This window comes from Papio anubis, chromosome 15 (genome assembly GCF_008728515.1).
Source record: "Papio anubis isolate 15944 chromosome 15, Panubis1.0, whole genome shotgun sequence".
Classification (NCBI taxonomy): domain Eukaryota; kingdom Metazoa; phylum Chordata; class Mammalia; order Primates; family Cercopithecidae; genus Papio; species Papio anubis.
This window is the reverse complement of record NC_044990.1, coordinates 11,396,866-11,420,468: the sequence shown is the minus strand read 5'-3', so window position 1 is coordinate 11,420,468 and position 23,603 is coordinate 11,396,866. Positions and strand designations below refer to the sequence as shown.

Below are 23,603 nucleotides of genomic sequence, written 5' to 3'. Positions count from 1 at the left end.
TACACCTGTAATCCCAACACTTTGGGAGGCTGAGGTGGGGAGCATCACTTGAGGCAGAAGTTTGAGATCAGTTTGGGCAACATAGACCCTGTCTCTATTTAAAAAAAAAAAAAAAAGGAAAAGAGAATCCAGAAACATACCTACATATAAGAGAATTTGATATTTGATGAAATGACATTTTATATTAGTAGGGCAAAATATTCAATAAATGGTAATAGGATATTTGATTGTCAGTCTGGAAAAATATTTAAAGCCCCTGTCTTAAAGCATTCACAAAAATAACTTCTAGATGGATAAAGGACTAAGAGTAAAAACAAAACCAATAAGGAAACTGGAAGAAAATAGAGAATGGGTAAACGCTGGGATCTTTCTTACCCCCTAAGAAATAAAAAGTGAGGGAATTTAAGAAATTAGTTTTTTGTTGTCATCTGTTTTACAGATTATTGTGGATATTTGCAATGGGAGGGTGAATAATGTCCCCCTCCAAAGATATCCATGCTTTAATTCCCTAAAAGCTGTGCATATGTTGCCTTACATGGTAAATTGGATTTTGCAAATTTGATTAAGTTAAGGATCTTGCAATGGGGAGGCTGTCCTGGATTATCTGGATTGGCCCAATGTAATAACAAAGGTTCTTAATAAGAGAGAGGCAGGAGTAATTAGTCAGAGAAAGGGTAAAACCAAAGCAAAGGTCAAGAGAGAAGATGCTACACTGCTGGCTTTGAAGATGGTGGAACATCCCATAAGCCCAGGTGTGCAGCTAACCTTTAGAAGCTGGAAAAGGCAAGGAAACAAATTCCGTAGAGCCTCCAGAAGGAACACAGGTCTGCACACACTTTGTTTTTAGCTCAGTGAAACTGATTTTGGACTACCGACCTTCAGAAATGTAAGATAAATTCCTGTTTTTAAGTTTGTGGTGTTATAGAAGTTACAGAAACTAATATATTTACCATAGTTTAGGGAGAGATGGGAAAAGCCTTTTTTTCCTCCCTCCTTTTGGAGGAAGCAAGTCTCCTTAATTCCAGAGGAAAGACTTAACCTTTCTTAGTGTAGGTCCCTTTATTCTTAATTCAGGGAGTGTTTAGAGTACCCCAGTAAAGTCTCAGAAAGTGTATAAAGGCACTCAGTAAATAAGGGGAAAAGTGTTCATGATGTGTCAGTTTTACTCAGATTTTGTATTTTTTTTTTGAAAATCACTTGTAAATGCACTGAAAGTATTAAAATAATATGCAGATCTTAGAAATTTAAAAAACAAACCATGAAAATGGACTCTCTTTTAGGCCTTGTTTTGGGAATAGGTTCTCTTGGTTCACTTGTTTCTTAAATGAGAAATTGTAAGTATAGAGTACATTAGTTATTCAAGGCTGTATAACAGATTACCCTAAAACTTAGTTGTTTAAAACAACAAACATACTGCCTCATAGTTTCTGTAGGTCTGGACTCTGGCTATAGTTACCTGGGTGCCTTAGGTTCAGTGTCTCTAAGAATGCTGTGACCAAGATGTTAGCTAGGACTGTGTTCTGGTCTGAAGGCTTGATTTGGGAAGGATCTGGTTCTAAGAGCTCTCTCAAGATTGTTGACAGAACTGAGTTCCTTGTGAGCTATGTTGGATTGAAGACTTCAGTTCCTTGCTGGCTGGAGCCTGGAGGCTTCTCTCATTTCTTTGCTGCTTGGCCTCTCTCCATTCACAAGACAGCTGATTTATTTCAGAGAGAGAGAAAGCATACAAGCTCAAGTCTTAAGACAGAAGCTACTGTTTTTTTTTTTTTTTAAGTAATCTCCAAAGTGACATCCCATCACCTGTATCATATTCTATTCCTTAGAAGCTGGGGACTAAATCTAAGCCTACTGCAGGATAAGAGGATACAAGGTTGTGAGCACCAGGAGGCAGGGATCGTTGGAGGCCATTGGTTTTGGGGTCAAGGAGATGCCTTATCTTAGCTCTCCCAGTACCATCTAACTTGCCAAAATTATTTCTTCTCCTGAATTGGTTTATTATCAAATTGGCAGGCTTTTATGAGTTGGCAGGCTTTTATGAGGATTAATTGAGGTCATAGGTTTATGTAAAGTGTTTGACATATAATAGATTCTCAAAAAGATAGCTATTGTTTTGAAAAAAAAAAAAAAAAAGAAATCAAGTGGCCACTGAGCCCAGATTTGATTTTTTAAAATTAGATATTTGACTTACTCAAATCTCTAAATTTTGATATTCTATAAATCCATTTTAGTACCTGACTTGAGAGTTCTGATAGAGTCTAAGAATTTTGAAAATATGAATGTTCTTAAATAATTATTTTTGCTTTAGAGGCTTGGTATGACATTGAGATATTCCTAGATTCATATGGGTGTGTTTTTAAGTCCATAAAATAAAGCTTCATGGTTTGAAGTAATTCAGGGAATTTGAAAAAGATGCGTGAACAGTCTATGCTGCCTGGGAGGAAAAGTATTTTCAAGCTAAACTTATTTACTGTAGTTACGATTTATATATTTAAGAAAATGTTCTTCATTGAGATTTGTTCATATGTAATGTTTACTTGTTTTAATGATATAAATTGGTTTATTACTCCTCCACCTCTTATTTTGAGAAATAATTTAAACCAGTTCTTAGATACAAAAACTATGATTGTCATGTAGAATGATATTATTAACATCTTAAAAATCACCCGTGCCAGGCACAGTGGCTCACGCCTATAACCCCAACACTTTGGGAGGCTGAGGTGGGAGGATCACCTGAGGTCAGGAGTTCAAGACCAGCCTGGCCAACATGGCAAAACCCCGTCTCTACTAAAAAGACAAAAATTAGCCAGGCCCATGCGCCTGTGGTCCTGGCTACTCGGGAGGCTGAGGCAGGAGAAATGCTTGAACTCTGGAGGTGGAGGTTGCAGTGAGCCAAGATCATGCCACCACACTCCACCCTGGGCAATAGAGCGGGACTCTGTCTCCAAAAAAAAAAAAAAAAAAAAAAAAAAAAAACCCCCCCAAAAAAAAGAAAGAAAAGGAAAAAAAAAAAAAAAAAAAAAGGAAGCATAGAGTATCTACAAAAGGTGTTATCTAGATTTCTGGTACTGTTGAACATAATTAGATATTATGTGATTACAACCAAAATCTCTTTTTGGGTGATTGAGTTTTGCTTTAGAATGCTAATATCATGGCATTTTCGTATTCTGGGTTATCTGTATAAGCAGTAAAATGCCAAATGTGTCATATAGACATGTTTTGGAAAAATCATGGCTGCCTGAAAAAGAAATCTAACTCCAGTCCCCCAAGGAAGCAGACACACAACCCAAACCATTAACTTTCATTTGGTTTGTCTGAAGTGATTTGAACTGTAATTCTGTAAGTGGGAATAGAGTTTTGTGCAAAAGTAATCGCAGTTTTTAATTGGCGTTTTAATGGCAAAAACTGCGATTACTTTCGCACCAACCTTTACACACTTAAGTTGCTTTATTTTGATATGAGTGATTTTATTTTTATAAAATATACCACTGGCCCTCCATTTTTGTTGATTCCACATCAGTGAATTCAACGAACCTTGGACTGAAAGTATTTGAGAAAAAATATTGTGTCTGAATTGAAATGTACAGACTTATTTCCTTGTCGTTATTCCTTCAACAATACAGTGTAATAACTATTTACATAGTATTCACATTGTATTAGATATTATAAGTAATACAGAGATGAGTTAAAGTGTATGGAAGGATGTGCATAGTTTATATGCAAATAGCTATTTCTGTATCAAGGTCTTGAGCAGCAATTGTGGTCTTGGAACCAATCTCCCATGGATATTGAGGGAGAACTGTATATGATACCATTATAAGCTGAGGGATGGAGAGATGACACTTGTCATCTTAACAGTTGAAACCCTCCCTACTACTTTTTTAGTAGGAAATAAGTCAGTTTGAATCATTCCAGGCCAATATTCTTTTACTCTCAATTCCTTCCACCTTCCATCCCACCAATCCCCGCAGAAGTATACAGTGGTGTCCAATTGCCTAAAGGTTGAAGGAGAGGAGAGAAACAACAGAATACTTTAGTTGTTGCTCTCACCAAATCATTATCTTGCTGCATTTTCCCTATCACAGCACACTCCCAATTTCTTTCCTGAGTCATTGGTAATGTGAGTTCTCTCTGAGTACTTCTTAATCTTGCTGTGCTTGTCAATTTAAGGCAGTATCATTTTCAAAGCAAAGCTTGATTATCATTGACTTGAACTGAGAGTTTTTCATTTAGTGTTTAATAATTAATTTGATTTAGCGACTTAATTTCTTGAAAATTTAAAGTTTGATTATACTTTGGAGGATCACAGATTGTTCCATAACCTTAAGCCTCCAACTATTTCTTAGTAATAGGAGGATCATATATGTTTCATGGAAATGAGTTTATTAAAGCTGTCTAGAGTCACATATGGTTTTTTCCAAATGAATTGCTTGCTTAGGCTTACTTGCTTTTTGGGTTACCTGTTGCACTAGATTGAGGCAATTTTAGACAACAAATACAAAATTTACTGAAGTGAAAACATGGATAATAGTTGATATAATTTTGAGATTGGGTAAAGAACGTTTTAAAAAGTTACAATACAAATGCTGCTTTAAAAAGTTTTTGTTACCGCCAGGCACGGTGGCTCATGCCTATAATCCCAGTACTTTGGGAGGCCGAGGCAGGTGGATCATGAGGTCAGGAGTTCAAGACCAGCCTGACCGACATAGTGAAACCCCGTCTCTACTAAAAATACACAAAATAGCCGGGCATAGTGGCGCATGCCTGTAATCCCGCTACTCAGTAGACTGAGGCAGGAGAATCACTTGAACCCAGGAAATGGAGGTTGCAGTGAGCCAAAATTGTGCCACTGCGCTCCAGCCTGGGCAACAGAATGAGACTCCATCTTGGAAAAAAAAAAGTTTTGTTAGTGTCTGTAATTGTGTAGATTTAAGTGTGAAATGATTTGAAATCTGAAATCTTTGTAAGATTAGTCAGCTCTTAGACTATTAGGTTCGTAATATACTTTCAGGTAAGTATCAGAAATTCATTTAATAACCTCTCCTGTGTGATTTATTTCAGTTGTATTTATTTCTGATGGTTATAGATTTTGTAAATGGCACCTTTATGATTTCTTTTGTTAACAGAATTCTGCTTGGTCAGAATCGGGATGGCATTGTGTTCAGCACTGATGACTATTTTCACCATCAAGATGGGTACAGGTATAATGTTAATCAACTTGGTGATGCCCATGACTGGAACCAGAACAGAGGTTTGTTTTGGGCCAAATTTCCCGGGGTAGAATGTTTGGCTCAGAGTCAAAAGACCTAGATTTTATTCTCAACTTAGGTTTTTACCAGTTGAATGGTAAAATTTCTTCATCTGTTAGAGGTGATAATTATACTTGCCCTACGTGATCAGGGTTTTTGTGGAAAGCAGAGAATTTAGATAAAATGCCTTGTAAACTGTAAATAGTGTATCAGTATAAGCTGGTAAAATGATAGCAGTGTGGGATATTTAAGAGGCTTTATTTTGTACTTGATGAGTAAATTCAGAGAACTGTGAATCTGTACCATTGTTATATGGTCCCAAAGTTATTTCCCTGAGAATAATGCTAATGTTTTCCAAGGCTTAATATACTGGTTGTGAATATTAAAAGTTTTTCTCAATATTGCTCTACAAGAAACCTACTTAAGGCTGGGCGTGGTGGCTCACGCCCGTAATCCCAGCACTTTGGGAGGCCAAGGTGAGCAGATCACCTGAGGTCAGGAGTTCAACACCAGCCTGACCAACAGGGTGAAACCTCTACTAAATATAAAAAAAATTAGCTGGGCGTGGTAGCACATGCCTGTAATCCCAGCTACTTGGGAGGCTGAGGCAGGAGAATCACTTGAACCCAGGAGGTAAAGGTTGCAGTGAGCCAAGATTGTGCCATTGCACTCTAACCTGGGGGGCAACAAGAGCGAAACTCCATCTCAAAAAAAAAAAAAAAAGAAAAGAAATCTACTTAATACATTTTTTTAGTGGACATGGGTCAGTTTTTGTTTATCATTAATAGGGATTCTTAACCTGGGCTACACTTTTGAATTTCTTGGGGACTTCAAAAAAAAGCAAAAAAAAAAAAAATAGACAAAAGTGTGCCTGACCTCAGCCCTAGATATTTTGGTTTAATTGATCTGGGGTGGGGCCTAAACATTGATATTTTTTGTTTTGAAAGTTCTCCAGATGATTCTGATATATAGTAAGAATTGAAAACTTCATCTGAACTATAAGTAAATATATATACAATGTTATTTTAAAAGAAGGGTGGATTGATGATTAAACAGATAGCTTTTATTATGAAAAAGTTTAAAGAGATTAAAGAGACTGTAATGAACCTCATAGACCCATCACCCAGAATTATCAGTTACTAAGATTTTGGTATATGGGCTTTTATCTTTTTGTTTTTACCCCTTCCTCTATTTAAAGCAAATTCTAGATATCATACTTTATACATTTCAAATTAACTTTTTTACTTAATCACATCTTTCACTTCATTGCCGTTATCACACATATTAAAAAATGCCAGTTCCTTCAGGTCATGTAACCTAGTGTGTAATTGAATTTCCTCTGTTGTCCTAAAAATCTCTTCAAAGTTATTTTGTTTGAATTGGAATCCAAACAAAGTCCTCAAAATGCATTTTGTTTTATTTTATTAAGTTAAACCATAACATTTTCCCTCTTTTAACCCTTACACTATTGTTACAGAAACTAGGTTGCTTATGCTGTAGTTGTCTATTTGCTTCTTGGTGTTAACCATTGATTGAACTTGCTCCTCTTCTTTGTTTTATGTGAATGGAAATTAGCTCTAGAATAGAGGCTTGATTAGGTTCAACCTTTTTTTTTTTTTTTTTTTTTTTTTTTTGGCAAGCAGATATTTGGTTGTCCTATTCTTAGTAATAGTGAGCTTAATCAGTAGCTTCACAGGGACAACCTTTTCCCTCTGTCTGTTATCAAGTTCCCTATTAACCTTATATATGATGGTTTTATCCAACAATAAATTGTTTCCTGAGTCAGTTACTTCATTCAGAATTGCAAAATGGTGATTTTTAGGTTAGTTATTCCTTCTATGTTTAATAGAATTATTCTGTAATGAAGAACTTACCTCAAAGCTACCAACTAGGGTTGCCCTAAAGTCTAATATATACAAGAAAAATAGTAATGCTTTTCTTTTTGTTTGTCAAATACAGTAAGGAATTTCAGTGAGGATGTTTGTGTGTGTGTTTTAGAGATGGGGTCTTGCTTTGTTGCCCAGGCTAGAGTGTAGTGACACAATCATAACTCAGTGTGGCCTTGAACTCCTGGGCTCAAGAGATCCTCTTGCCTCAGCCTCCTGAGTAACTAGGACTACAGGCAAGTAGCTGGGACTACATACATGTACCAGCACACCCAGCTATTTTTTTTAAAAACTTTGTAGAATTTTGAATGAGCCACAGTGCCTGGCTGAGGGTGTTTTCGAGTAAAAAGTTTTCACTCTGTTACAATTTATAGTTTCACAAGGATAAATTCGAGCGTAAGACTGTTTCCTAGTGTTGATTTTATAACTCTCTAGAATTTCTCCAATATATTGGAGAGTGGCATAGCAATCTCAAACAACACTAATTTTTTAATTTTTTTAATGCCATAGAACATTGTTGCTCAAATCAAATAATGATGGGATTGCAATTCTGAAAATGTTTGGGGTTACTGGCCTAAAGTTAAGGGGAACAGATTAGTTGATAAGTTGAATGAATAGACAGGGCAGAGCCAGTATACCTTTGGTGAACTAGTAAGTTTATTTGTGTGGGACTTTTTTTTCTCATTACAATACTAGCATAGCTAGGTGTGGTGGCTCATGCCTATAATCCCAGCACTTTGGGAGGCCGAGGCGGGCGGATCACTTGAGCCCAGGAGTTAGAGACCAGCCTGGGCGACATGATGAAACCCCATCTCTACAAAAAGTATAAAAATTAGCCAGGCGTGGTGGTGCACACCTGTAGTCCCAGCTACTTGGGAGGCTGAGATAGGAAGATGACTTGAGCCAGGGAGGTCAAGGCTGCAGTGAGCTGAGATTGTGCTACTGCACTCCACCCTGGGTGACAGGGCAAGATTCTGTCTCAAAAAACACAAACTAGTACAGAATATTTCATTAAAATGTTCATGTCATTTGTATTATGTTAATTATATGTGTTAAATGGAGTAGTGGTATCTTATTAAACTGGGACAATAAATATGGACTTGAATATCTTTAAATGCTAGGCACCATTCTATGAAAATCTGCTTCATATTTATTATTAAAATAATCTAAATTAATTTTAGAACACCTAAAAATGGAAAACATCTCCAAAGCGTAATTCTTCTCTTTCTTACAGCGTGATAGTTCATTTGTTTAAGAAAACTATTCCCATTATTTGGGTACTCAGACGTGTTTTTACTTAGGAGCTCTTTTCTCGTGAAATGTACTAGACTATGGTATTGGATGATAATGGAAAGAAGATAATCTCCCCATTCCTACAAATCAGAAATTTATTTGGTCAATAAAAACTTACTTTCTAAAACACAACTCCTTAGATGTGTGAGCGTATCAGACATTAGGAGAATAATTTTAATAAGGTTTTGAATGGAAGATTTGATCATTATGATTAGAGACAGAGCAGTGGGAGATGGTAGTGTCTTGGTGCTAGCACCAAGCTAGCACTAATAGATGATGGCACCTATTTATGACCCAAATTCTAAATTTCTTTTGGTGTTTAGAGACATCTCCCAAATATGTATTTCCCCATAGTGATTATTCTAACTGACCTTTAGCATTCTGTCTGTCCTAGACATCTGTATAAATGTTTTCATTCTGTTGAACTTAGTGGTTTGAATTCTAACTCCTGAGAAAACTTCCATATCTTTGCATTTTGCTTCAGCCTTTTTTTCCCCATAGTGTAGTGGGGAACAGGAGGTGTTTGGTTACATGAGTAGGTTCTTTAGTGGTGATTTGTGAGATTTTGGTGCATTCATCACCCAAGCAGTATACACTGCACCCTCTTTGTAGTCTTTTATCCCTCACCTCCTTCCCACCCTTTCCCCCTGAGTTTCCAGAGTTGCGTCATTCTTATGCCTTGGGATCCTCATAGCTTAGCTCCTGCTTGTGAGTGAGAACATATGATGTTTGGTTTTGCTTCAGCCTTTTAATTTTTTTTTTTTTTTTTTTGAGGCAGAGTCTTGCTCTGTCACCCAGGCTGTAGTGCGGTGGTGTGATCTTGGCTCACTGCAACCTCTGCCTCCCGGGTTTAAGCAGTTCTCTTCCTCAGCCTACTGAGTAGCTGGGATTATTACAGGCGCCTGCCACCACACTCAACTAATTTTTGTATTTTGAGTAGAGATGAGGTTTCACCATCTTGGCCAGGCTGGTCTTGAACTCCTGACCTTGTGATCCACCCAGCTTGGCCTCCCAAAGTGCTAGGATTATAGGTGTGAGCCACCATGCCCGGCCTTTTTCTTTTCTTTCTTTTTTTTTTTTTCTTGAGACATAGTCTTACTCTCTTGCCCAAGCTGGAGTGCTATGGCGCGATCTTGGCTCATGGCAACCTCCACTTCACAAGGTTCAAGCAATTCTTGTGACTCAGCCTCCCAAGTAGCTGGGACTACACGCGCACACCACCAAGTTTGGCTGATTTTTGTATTTTTAGTAGAGACGGGGTTTTACCATTTTGGCCAGGGTGGTCTTGAACTCCTGACCTCAGGTGATCCACCCCACCTTGGCCTTTCAAAGTGCTGGGATTGCAGACCTGAGCCACTGCACCTGGCCTTAGTTTTTTAAATTTATCAAGGGTTCTTAATTATTTTTCTTCTCTCGTATATCTCAGAGATATACATACTCCTGTCATTAACAGTGGCTTCTTGTGACAGTGATTCTTTTTTTTTTTTGAGATGGAATCTTGCTCTGTCGCCCAGGTTGGAATGCAGTGGTACGATTTCGGCTCACTGCACCCTCTGCCTCCAGGGTTCAAGCGATTCTTCTGCCTCAGCCTCCTGAGTAGCTGGGACTACAGGCGCCCACTACCACGCCCAGCTAATTTTTGTATTTTTAATAGAGACGGGGTTTCACCATATTGGCCAGGTTGGTCTCGAACTCCTGACCTCGTGATCCTCCCGCCTTGGCCTCCCAAAGTGCTGGCATTACAGGTGTGAGCCGCTGCGCCCAGCCTTGTGACAGTGATTCTTATCTCTTGGTAGAAAAGATGGCATTTGGATGGGAGATAATAGTTTAGAAAAGTTCCATTCTACTGCAACTCCCAATTTGAAGCTGTAATTCTAAGAAATATCCACAAAGTCAGTTGAACTATGATTTTTAGCTACTTGGTATATAAAGTTTTGCTGGTAAGTAATGACTTAAATCTATAACTTTTCAAAAACATGAGCCTTATTTCAAAAGCATTATTTGTACATTGTAGAAAATTAGAAAATACAGATAATCATTTGCAGTAACTTTCCCAAAAAAGAAAATACAGATAAAATATTAAATGAAAATATTCTTACCATCTACAGGTGACCACTTTTAATATCTCCATAAATCTTCCCCAATTCTTTTGACCTAAATAGGATTATATTTAACTATTGTCTTGTTACTTGCCATTTTCATTTAATAATCTTCATCCTTCCATGTCAAAATAATTTTTCACCTCTTCTCTTACTTAGTCTATATTCAGATGTAAATTGTTCATCTCTTACATTTCCCGTAAGTGAAAGTTAGTTCTAGACTTGAAAGCTTTATTAGCTGTAAGTTCAGCAAAATGCCATTCAGAGCCAGTTTGTCAAAGCTAGCATCCATTCTGGAGAATACACCTGGCATATGGTTATGTCCTTTAATTCCCTTTCAATCTAGTGGAGTTCTTTTTTCATGACACTGACTGAAGAGATTGCATAGTTTCGGTTTTAAGTAAAGAGATGTAGTACATTTCTTAACAATAAATGTTTAACTTTTATTTTGTGTATTTTAACCTAATCTGTTTTTTTTATTTTTAAATTTATATTTTATTTCAGCGAAACAAGCTATCGATCAGGGAAGATCTCCAGTTATAATAGATAACACTAATATACAAGCTTGGGAAATGAAGCCATATGTGGAAGTGGTAAATATGAAATATGAGAAAGTTTTTATTTTTTATTGTCAATTTTTTCACATTCTAAAATTTGGGCTGGTTTGATCTTGATTATTAAAACATTTGTCCTTTGTTTTCTAAAAAGGTTTATTGGTTTGCTTAGTTTTTTAAAAAATTGTAAATGATGTTTTTTTAAGGAACATGTTCATCTTGTTAATTTTTTTTGTTTGTTTTTTTGAGACGGGGTCTTGCTCTGTCGCCCAGGCTGGAGTGCAGTGGCACCATCTCGACTCATTGCAACCTCCGCCTCCCCAGTTCAAGTGATTCTCCTGCCTCAGCCTCCTGAGTAGCTGGGATTACAGGCGCCTGCCCCTATGCCCAGCTAATTTTTATAGTTTTAGTAGAGAGAGGGTTTCACCATATTGGCCAGGCTGGTCTCGAACTCCTGAGCTCAGGCAATCTGCCGTCCTTGGCCTCCCAAAGTGCTGGGATTACAGGCGTGAGCCACCATGCCCAGCCTCATCTTGTTAGTTTTGAGTTTCCTTGAGAATAGTAATCAAAATTTATCCAGTTAAGTAGTCTTAAATTTTATAAACTGTATTATTTTATAAAGCATCATTTTTCTTGGTCGAGCAAGTTCATAGTATTGTTGAAATGAAATTTATCCATCTGCCTTCTTTTTACTTTAAGAAGTACTTCTCTGGGTTTTTTTCCTTTCCTTTGTGTAGGCCATAGGAAAAGGATACAGAGTAGAGTTTCATGAACCTGAAACTTGGTGGAAATTTGATCCTGAAGAATTAGAAAAGTAAGACACTCGAATTTTTATTGAATCCTTAACTTTTCTTCTTTCTTTTGTGATTTCCAACATCATTTCACAGTTTATTGAATACAAGTGTAGGTTCAGGAAACTGACGGTAAAATGTGAGGATCTTTTTTCTCTGGTTTTTGGCTAGGCCACTTCTCTGCATTGTCCTTCCACCTTCATCTCCTACCCATTTTAGGTCCCATCAGCTTTTTACTTTGTGCTTTCATGTTGCTCCCACTTTTCTGTCTTTTCAACTGCGGGACCATAATGCTATACCAAGATCCTTGGAAACAATGTGTTTTGGAATTTAGGTTTTAGCGATTTTAGAAAGGTAGTGTAGTACATAGATACCTAATCTTAACTCCCTTTTCAGAGTGTGAGGGAGCATGTTATAATCAAACATCTTAATATTTCTGCAGCAAATCATGACTAGTCAATTCAAGTAAATGACAAAGAATCAGCATAATGTAAAGTCAGTTCTCATTAAGTTGTGCTGCCAAATGTGTATGATCTGGTTAGAGTTTGCTGCCAAATGAGTCAGTGGAGAACTGAGTTTTCACAGCTTACCAGATTTCAGTATTTGTGGTGAGAGATTGTGGACTTCTATTATTTTCAGTCCTACTCTTCCATTTGTACCTACATTTACCTTTTCCCTTCATATCACAGCGTTTCCTGACTGTTATTCCTTTTTTTTTTTGAGATGGAATCTCGCTCTGTTGCCCAGGCTGGAGTGCAGTGGCGTGATCTTGGCTCACTGCAAGCGCCACCTCCTGGGTTCACGCCATTCTCCTGCCTCAGCCTCCCGAGTAGCTGGGACTACAGGCACCCGCTACCACGCCCAGCTAATTTTTTGTATTTTCAGTAGAGACGGAGTTTCACTGTGTTAGCCAGGATGGTCTAGATCTCCTGACCTCGTGAGCCACCGTGCCTGGCCTTTTTTTTTTTTTTTTTTTTTTTCTTCTAGTCTCTTCCTTGTCCCCACCTCCTGACATCTATTTTTAGGTAACAACTTTATTGTGATATAATTCACATACCCTTACAATTCACCTGTTTAATTGCATACAATTCAGTGTTTTTCTGTATATTCACAGAGATGTGCAGCCTTCACCCATCTTTTTTTTAAACTAGTTTTTCTCCACCTACCTCAGTTTGCTTCAAGCTGTTACTCTGTGTATGGGGTCAAACTAATTTATTTCCCTCTTGCCTTTCATTCCTTTGGCTACTTTCTCTTTCTCATTTGTATGCTGTGTGTTCGTGTATAGATAGATAGACAGATTTATTAGTGTTAATATCTGGTATTTTTTGCCTGCCTAGGTGTGTGTGTGTATCACACCTGAAGTGAAAGAGACAGAAGCTTAAAAATTAAAAGTATTTGAGTAATGCTGAATAAATGAATGATAAAATGCTATGCAGTTATGGCTTCATTACATTTTTGAGGAATTGTTAAAATTTATTATTTTCTTATTATAAATTCACCTTTATATAACAAAGCCATGTTAGCTGATATCTGGTGTAGTTTAATTTTTTAGAAGAATTGATTGAATCATAAGTCTTCACATCTTACGGATTTAATCTTTTTTTTTTTTTTTTTAATATTTTTTGAGACAGGGTCCACTACTGTCACCCAGGCTGGAGTGCAGTAGTGATCTGTTTTTATTTTTTTCAGACAGAGTCTCATTTTGTTGCCCAGGCTGGAGTGCAGTGGGGCAATCTCAGCTTCCTTCTGCCTCCCAGGTTCAAGCGATTCTCCTGCCTCAACCTCCCGAGTAGCTGGGCATACAGGCGCCTGCCACCATGCCTGGCTGTTTTTTGTATTTTTAGTAAAGACGGGGTTTCACCATGTTGGTTAGGCTGGTCTCGAACTCCTGACCTCAAGCAGTCCACCCGCCCTGGCCTCCCAAAAGTGCTGGGATTACGGGTGTGAGCCACTGCACCCGGCTTGTAGTGATGATCTTGGCTCACTACAACCTCTGCCTCCTGGGCTCAAGCAATCTACCCACCTTGGGAGTAACTGGGACTACAAGTGTACACCACCATGCCCAGCTAATTTTTGTATTTATATGTATTTTTTTGGTAGAGAGAGGATTTCACCATATTGCCCATACTGGGCTCTTGAACTCCTGGGCTCAAGCGATCGGCCGGCCTCAGCCTCCCAAAGTGCTGGGATTACAGGTGTGAGTCCCTGCACCCAGCCAGGTTCAGTCACATCTTGCCAATTTTCAACTTCATCTCATTTTTTTTCCTATCTTTTTTGCTTTTTCTTCTTATCTTGAATGTAGACATCAGCTTTGAAAAGTAAACATTTCTGGCCTTTTTTCGAGATAAGTAAATTGGCATTTGTACATATAGAATGATAAATGTAAAATATGTTTTCTGTATGTTTTGTCATGTCCAGGTCAAGTTACAGGAAACTATGAGGGTAAAATAAGTTGTCAGAAGTTCTTTGAGGGTCCAGAATAAATTTTAAACCACTTTTTAGTGTTATATAACCTCACATACAGAAAAATACGTAAATATAAATATGTAATTTAACAAAGTTCTTACAAGATCAACACACGTTTAGCTATCATTTACGTCATGGGAGCATTACCAGCACCTCAGAAGCTCTTTGTATTCCTCTTCCCAGTCACAGTTACCTTTTATTCTCTAAAGGTAACCATTGTTTTGCCTGGGTAATCGTAATCTTTCTTTTCTTTAAAGTTTTGCCATAATATCTTTGACCTTAATATCATAGTTTAGGGGGCAGGGGCAAGGTTAAAAAAAATACCATACCTTAGTTTTGCCTTTTATCAAACCTTTATATTACTTATGTATACAATATATATATATATGTGTATATATATATGGAATCATATAGTTTATATTCATTGTGTCTAATTTATTTCACTCAACATTATGTTTGTAAGAGATGTTCAAATTGTGTCTCTGATATTAATTTGGTGTTGATAATAAATTTTTAAAATGTGGTACGAACCGTCATTAATAAGTTCTAAAAAGTGATATTTTACTTCTACTTTCGTAAGTCCTAGAAGTCCACTCAATCTTTCTGTAATTCTTAAAACAGTATCTCATAATCTTTAATTTTGTTACTAACAAGGGGATATAGTCAGCAGGCTTAGTACATAAATAGGTAGTTCTATGCGAAGAGGATGTAATTAACATTTTTCTGTGATATATGGAATCCTTTTACCTTTTTAAAGTATTGATAAAAGCATTGAGTTTTTAATCTTTTTACGTAAAATGTGGACAGATGAAACATATATTCTGTTTATTTGCAAAATATTGTTTAGAATTTGTATACTTTTTTTCTAAAACAGTTAATCTCTAAGCCTGTACATTCTGCAACAAAGATTTATAATCCTTTTCTTTTTTGTTAGGAGGAATAAACATGGTGTGTCTCGAAAGAAGATTGCTCAGATGTTGGATCGTTATGAATATCAAATGTCCATTTCTATTGTAATGAATTCAGTGGAACCATCACACAAAAGCACACAAAGACCTCCTCCTCCACAGGGGAGACAGAGGTGGGGAGGCTCTCTTGACTCACATAATCATGTCTGTGTCACAAATAATAATTAAATTAGCTATTTTCAGCTAACACATTTGTTGTTGCACTTGAAAGAGTTAGTGAGCCTGTCTTGGAGTTTAAATAGTTTCAAATAAAAAAAGGCTACATTGCCTCACAAAGGATTTTCCCAGCAAGTTGTTTAATTTCCCAGCAAATTGTTAAAGTGTAAATAAAAATTAAATGAAATTGTATTTTAAATGTTTTTATATTCTCTTGTTGTAATGCTTTTGACTGTTATGAAAACCCCTGAGTAGTAGAATGGTGGGTAGGAGCTAGGATGTTTTTCTACAATCGAATTTTAAACTAACTTTATCTATTTTATAGATACTATTGAACAGTTTTTTAATAGTTCGTACCTAACTCTAACTTTTCATAAAACTTTAATGTTTTTCCTTCACTACCTTAAATATGCAAGAAATACTAACTTGTTATAGGGCATCTTAACTGTTTTCTCTATTCATTAGGTAAAATTATATTTCAACTGATTGATCTGTGTGAAAAAATTATTTCTTAGCTATAATCAGCACATCACTTACTTCAAACAAAATTCCCCAGCAATAGTAGTAGGTATATCAATCACCTGGGGAGTTTTCTTCATAATACACATATTCATCTTGTAACGCATACATAGTCATCATCCTCCTTCTCAACCCATCTTCCTAACCCCACATGCTTGCCAGTTCTTGAAGGGATAAAGTGATTCTAATAATGTTTCACTTCTCTCTGTTGAATTTAATGTGATATAATTCTAGTATAAAAATATTTTGGACAGTTGTTTAACATTGGTCCTAAGTGGATTTGTACTGTCGAATATCTTCTAGTGCTGATTTTTCTGTAGAGCAAACCATATTTCTTTCACTGGATAGCTTTCTTTATTAGATGTGTTTCTTCACTTAAGATTAAAAACTGAGATGGAATTCATTTCAGAGGTCTTGTCATTCATCCCCTGCCTTCAAATCAAGCTTTACCTCGACTAACCTAGATAATTAAGCATTTCTCTTTGCAACATGAGGGAAAAAACACTACTACCTCTCTTAATACCATTGTTCCCAATGTCTTATGAAAAATATTTCTTCAATAGTTTTGATTTACAAAACCGTCAGCTAATTAGAATGCTGTTTAAAAAAATTAAGCATTATAATTCTTTATATGTTTTACATAATATTTTGTGGCCTTTAAGCTTTCTCCTAAACCATCGCATCTTGAATCCCATAGTATTTCTTTGTTTTAAAACCTTTTACTATTCCTTTCAACTTTAAATATTCTCTCCATGTTTATATTACTTTTTAAGTTGTGAGGCCAAAAACTAGATTCAGTGCTATCAACAAGGTCTTTGTTAAATTGCCTTTAGTGAAATAAGAATATGGTTTTTATTTGTACTATTCAGTGCTGTTAATTGAATGAAATACTTTTATCTTGTTTAATACGTGTGTTTGTATATATTTGTTCATCTTAACTAAATACAATGTAAGAATATGCTAATTCATGTTTTGTGTGTAAATGTATATTATATGCATATACACATCTTCATCTATGTTTTCATACTTTTATTTCAGAGTAATACTTGTTAGTATTTGCACTTGTGTTTCTAAGTATTTTATTCTATAGATTAGCACAGTTTGAAAATTGTACAAAAGGATTTCATTTTGGGACAGGTGAAACAACTCTTAGGTAGACTATGTATCCCTTTCCCTCTGTCTTCATAAACTTAAGAGTAATAGTACTATAAATTTAGTTTTTTGGCCTGGCACAGTGGCTGATGCCTGTAATCCAGCACTTTGGGAGGCCAAGGTGGGTAGATCATCTGAGGTTAGGAGTTTGAGACCAGCCTGTCCAACACAGTGAAACCCCGTCTCTACTAAAAATACAAAAAATAGCTGGGCGTGGTGGTGTGTGCCGGTAATCCCAGCTACTTGGGAGGCTGAGCGGAGAATCGCTTGAACCTGGGAGGCAAAGTTTGCAGTGAGCTGAGATTGCGCCACTTGCCCTCTAGCCTGTGAGACAGAGTGAGACTCCATCTCAAAAACAAAAAAAAAAAAATTAGTTTTTAAAAATAACTTTTAATCATTTATTTTCAGAAAGTAGAGGATTGCCTTTGGGAGAAACATTATGAGGAAATATGTTCATATTAAGTTTATTTTAATAAATTTCCAGATTTTATTTTAGACTTCATCTTCTAGTTCCAACTACTAAATAATAATCATTTAGAGATCATTTGTCATTACCAATTAATTTTTTTACACTATAATGTTAGTGAGACGGCTACTGTTGCATTACGAGGTCCAAATAAATAAATAAATCTTACTGAAGCAGGAAAACTAACATTCTTACTCAGAATTAAACAAACAAGGTCTTGTCCTGCTACATGTGCTGGATGCAGTGTGGTGGCATGACCATAGCTCGCTGTAACCTTGAACTCCTAGGCTCAAGGGGTCCTCCTTTCTCAGCATCCCAAGTAGCTGGGACTTCAAGCATGCACCGCCACACCTGGCTTGTTTTGCATTAAAAAAAAATTTTTTTTTTATGGAGATGGCGTCTTGCCATGTTGCCCAAACTGGTTTTGTACTCCTGGCCTCAAGTGATGCTCACAAAGTGCTGAGTTTATGGCATGAGCTACTGCACTAGCTTTAGTGGGTTTTTGTTTGTTTGTTTTTTTGTTTTGAGGCAGATTCTTGCTCTGTCTCCCAGACTGGAGTACAGTGGCACGATCTCAGCTCACTGCAACCTCCGCTTCCCGGGTTCAAGCGATTCTCCTGCCTCAGCCTCCCCAGTAGCTGGGATTACAGGCGCGTGCCACCATACCCAGATAATTTTTGTATTTTTAGTAGAGACGGTGTTTCACCATGTTGGCCAGGCTGGTCTGGAACTCCTGACCCCAAGTGGTCTGCCTGCCCCCCAAAGCAGTGGGTGGGATTACAGGCGTGAACCACCACACCTGGCCTAGTTGGTTTTTTTAAGGCGGAAAAATAGTTGTTTTCCTAAACATTGTGGCTGATTTTAATTTAAAACAGAATGGAGGAATGAATATGCAGTGGAAATACTAAAATCACTATTTAAAGTCATTGCTTGGTATTTAAAAATCTATAAAAATGTGAAATTTACAATTTTTCATCAAAATTCTATTCAGCCAGTCTTTTTTGGGGGGCGGGGTTAAGAGAGGAGGTCTCTTTCTATTGTAGAGACTGGACTTGAACTGGTCTCAAGTAATCCTCCTGCCTCAGCTTACCTAGTAGCTGGAATTACAGGCACCAGCCAGATACAGTGTTAGTGGAATAGACCCCTGCTGCTATACCCCATTCTAACCATCTCCATCACAAAGAATTAAAGTAGATATTAATCATATTTAACTAAGATGGAGTACATCTTAGTTAAGTAGAATACAACTTCTAGTTTGGTTCAATAAGATTAAATTATATTTAGTTGTTCTTTTGTTCCGTGGGTTTAGTGTAAAAGTTACTTTTTTGTGGTAAATGAATATACAGTTTTTTATGTTTCATAATTTTAGTAAAAATTCTTGTGTGGTATTTAAGTTGAAATTTTGGTACTGCTTTTTAACCAGGTAATCTTTATTTTCAGTATTTATCTTTGTAAAAGATAATGTTAGCTTTTTCGTATTTTTGTTTTAAAAGTAAGATTATTTACAAAAGATTGAACTTTTTTAATTGTTGTAGTGAGTGATTTAAGTATTTGAACTTTGCTTATCTCTTGTCTAATTAATATAGATTCTGGAATTTTCCAGTTTTACATATAGATAAGTTTTGAAAGTTTATGATTTAAGAGGATATGAAATGTTTGTATTGGCTATACTTGAATATTTTTATTGCAAAAATGTCTGATTTTTGTGAGACTGGTTTTCTAAGTATTTATAAAGAAAATTGCTGGTGGTCTCTTTGGAAAATGTAGAGGAAATGTAGTTGTGTGTTTTAGTGCCTTGACCAGATAGACTTGCCAGTCTTTATTGAAGTTTAATGTATTCTGATATGAATACAATAACTAATAAGGGCTAAAGTTGTATTGTTGTTTTTTTTTTCTTAAGATTTGCAATCCACGTTGAACAGTGTCTTAGTCTATAATCATAACAAAGTCTTAGCTTATGATTCAGAATAAATAATTCAGAACATTCAGAATGAATAATTTGGTGGCAGCAGCAGGAGTAAGTTAAGTTGGTGATTTTTAGAGTTAAGTTTTAGGAGCTACAATTTTTATAAATTAAAATTTTTCCTATTAAAGTTGTCAGCTCTATCTTTGTAAATTTTCTGAGGAGAGATTGTATTAAGGGATTAATGAACGTTTGGTGATAAGATTGGCATGCAAATCTTTATTTTTAAAGTTAAGGTATCATTAAAACAGTTGGCTTCCCTGTATGTATACTGTATTTTCTTCTTACACTATCCTTAGGATGGTAAGAAGTAGTATTAAATTTCTTGAAATAGATCCTAAAAATATAGGGATTAGTGATTGTCTTATGTGTCGTTTTGATTCCTTTTTTACTTTGCAAAGCAGTATTTAGATTGATTCAATTTAGTTGATTCAAATTGCCAAATATGTTAAGCGTAAGTTTTCACTTTTGCATGGTTTGTAAGTTTCAGAGCAAACCTTGAAAAGCTAATAATTATGATTGTCTGCAACTAAGTTCAGAAAACATTGTAAAAGAATGGTTAGAATTTACTCTCAATAATTTAGACTACATTGAGTGGTGTAATTTTTGTAATAGAATATACATGTGTGTAAGCAGTAATTTGGAATATCTGCTACAGAAATTCTTAATATATTATCACTCTTTATGCACAAGAACAAGAAGAAGGAGTAGCACAAATAACTGGAAAGAGAGTCTCAAGAGTAAATAGTTACTAATTCTAGTAGCTAAGCTGTGTGTGTTGAAAAGTTTTGACTTTTTATACATCCAATAGAAATTCATTTAATCATTCATAATCTCTTTTTCTTCCTTCTCCTTCTGACAAATTTTTGCTCTGTGAAAAATAACCCTGTCACATTCCAGTTGTGATAATTGTAATAATTACACATTATAATTCACTTCCTAAAATGCAATATGTTAACTTTAATAAGTTCTCTTAAATTTCAGTGTGAAAAAAAATAGATTATTTTTCTGTAGCACGGACACAGGCGTAGTCTGATTCCTAATCTCAAAACTAGACACAATTGCATTAGCAATTGGTGAGTAACTGAAGACTTCACATGGAAGTGTTGGTTTGGTTTTTAATACTTCCATTTCCTTTTTTTTTTTTTGTAATTGAACTACTTTTTGTAAATCAATGGGAAGATTGAAATATTTTGAAAGGAGCCGTTGGGTTTGCCTCTAAGTTTTGCTAGTAACTAAGGGAAAAAGAATAATGTGGTTATTTGTGGTTGAAATTGTGTTTTAGTAGAGTCCATTAAAATACACTTTATTATTTGGATTATTTTCTTATTTTTCAGTTGTAACTGTTTTCAGATGATACATGTAAAATTAAAGTTTTATTCTTGGTGTTAATTTACAATTGGTAATTATAATTATACAGCTTTCAGAATGTCTCTTCATTTTTTTTTTTCGGTTTTTCTTAATCTTAAAAATCGTATTTCTTTTTCTTTCATAGTCTTTTCTTGTATACATGTTTTCTTTCATTCTCTTCGTTTTTTGCTCAGCTATCCTCCTGTAACCTCATAATATTTTAATGAAGATGATGGGATGGTAAGTGACTGGCAAAGCTGGAGATAATATCTTTTTCCCTCTTGTATTCTACTGAACTTGTTGTTCCTTCTGAGCCTTACTTAACCAAGTTAAACTTACAGACCACCAGCTCTGCATTTAGTTTCCTGACCCTGTGGGTTAGGTAGAATTTAGATACAAAAATGGCTGGAAAGATTTATAAAAATCTATTGTGTTAATCATTGGTGGGGAATCCATAACATGGCATGGAACTTGAATGTACGGATTTGAGAAAAAATATTTACATTAACTTAATTATATGATGATGGATGTTAATTGATAAGCACTAGGTTGAAATTCACTGTTACAGAATTCACTATTATGTCATGATTGCTGGTTGCCCTTAACTGAATGATTTTGAAGGAAAGCTGATAACTATTTTGCATTAAATTTTTACAAGTGGTTCCTTATATGATGCAATGCTGCTGCAACAAACAGTAGGAATTTTGTAGCAAAAAGTCTTAATATCCATTTAAATAACTGCTGTTTATTTAATGCCCATCAGTGCTAGGCCCCCATCTAAATGTGATTGTTACAGTCTCTAAATTTTCACAATTCTACAATGGTTTTAGAAAGAGAAAACAAAAATTTAGGTCAAACAACTTATCCAAAATGATTTCTCTAGAAAGAGATAAAACTGTGATTCAAATCTATGTTAGACATTTATCTACTGTAACCCTGTATTATTTTTAAACCACATAGTTATCCCTTTTTTTTTTTTTGATTTAGTGTTTTTCCAAGATTAAAAAGAAATTCCAGTGAAGAGTTGATTCCATCTTTATGGTATCTTTATTTTATAAGGTTATAAGGTATGTTGATTTATCACGGAAGTTGAATGAATAAATCTTTAAGTGGCCATTTAGAATTCTGTTTTTAAAAGTCAAAATTGAAAAGAGTTGGGCCGGGCACAATGGCTTACACCTGTAATTCCAGCACTTTGGGAGGCTAGGCAGGTGAATCACCTGAGGTGAGGAGTTCGAGACCAGCCTGGCCAACATGGTGAAACCCTGTCTCTACTGGAAATAGAAAAATTAGCCGGGTGTGGTGGCATGTGCCTGTAATCCCAGCTACTTGGGAGGCTGAGGTAGGAGAATCGCTTGAACTTGGGTGGCGGAGGTTGCAGTGAGCTGAGATTGTGCCATGCACTCCAGCCTAAGTGGACAGAGTGAGACTCTGTCTCAAAAAAAAAAAAAAGGAAAGAGTTTATACTATTTGATGTTTAAATGCTTTCTGTAAATTAAACATCCATACACTTAATCATATTTCAGGAACATTTTTTTCCATTGAATTATTTACATATACTGTTGTGCTTTAAGGTTTTAAATTAATTTTAATATTTGATGATTGTAATTAGCATTTGAAATGTATAGTGTTCAATAAATGGATTGTTACATTATGTAAGTTGGGTTTTTTTTACCCTAATTAATTTTCAGGTAGTATTTCCTAAAATAAGTCAATACTACTTGTAAGTGGTTTTACTTATTTTTCTTTTATGTCCACTTACTGCTTAAGTATGTTAGTAGTAGATATCTTGGAAATTACATAAATTTTCTGAATATTTGAAGAATTAAAGGAGCTTTTTCTCTATAATAGGAACTTTTTTATTCTTTTATGATATTTTAAATTAATTTTCTAAAAACACTAAAAGAAACAATTACTTAAGTTTCCTTTGTAAATAATTTAAATTTTCCAAGGGAAATCTTGAAGTATAGAATTCTTACTGTTGTGTATTTGCTTTATTTTGTTTTAGTCAACTTAAAAAAATGGAAGAACTGGGTCTTGTTTGGTTTCTCTTAATTCCTTAAGAGTAGTTTGTGTTTTTTCTTCATTGTTCTAAATGTTAAACTAGAATTAGAGTTTTTGTTTAGAATAGAAAAGACTTCATGAAAGAAGAAATGTGATTGGTTTTATGAATAGATTAACATAGTTTTCAGTTCAGGAAACTGGTAAGCAGTACTTAAGGGTATTGAGATTATTGGTATATAGTTCAGTGTAACCCTTGGCAGAGATACAGTTAAGACATTTATCTAGAATATTAGTAAATTGAAGTGTTTATAGGAAATGTGATAGGAGCTATGGGCTAGACATTTTGAAAATTAAAACCAGGGATCTTGTTATCTTGGGATCACTACTGTGTCCTAGGAGCTTTATCCTTTACTAAGAATCAGTAACTGTTTATTGGATATTAGGCCCAGTCTTCTCCTTGAAACAGTCAACAAACTTTTGATTCAAAGGAAACAGTAATCAAAGAAGGGCAACATTACAGGGCAGTTTGTAATAAAAGTTGAATATCCCTATCTGAAATGCTTGAGACCAGAAGTGTTTTGGAGTTCAGATTTTGTTTTGGATTTTGGAATATTTGCAGAATACATACTGATTGAGCATATCTAACCTGAAAATCTAACGTGCTCCAGTGAACATTTTCTTTGAGCATCA

At 35.6% G+C, this 23,603-nt stretch overlaps 1 protein-coding gene across 5 annotated transcripts in view; it reads left to right on the top strand.

Annotated features, from left to right (window-relative positions):
• Positions 1-23,603, top strand: part of N4BP2L2 (NEDD4 binding protein 2 like 2) — a 96,490-nt gene that overhangs the window by 6,868 nt on the left and 66,019 nt on the right. For 4 of the 5 annotated variants that reach the window (XM_003913741.5, XM_017951079.2, XM_021929378.2 and 1 more), the window contains 4 exons: positions 5,124-5,248; positions 11,029-11,117; positions 11,816-11,892; positions 15,270-15,416. In XM_003913741.5, the coding sequence (XP_003913790.2) occupies positions 5,124-5,248; positions 11,029-11,117; positions 11,816-11,892; positions 15,270-15,416 (438 nt within the window). Of the gene's footprint in view, positions 1-5,123; positions 5,249-11,028; positions 11,118-11,815; positions 11,893-15,269; positions 16,382-23,603 lie in introns of those variants that run through there. The other variant, XM_017951080.3, reaches the window with a different exon arrangement.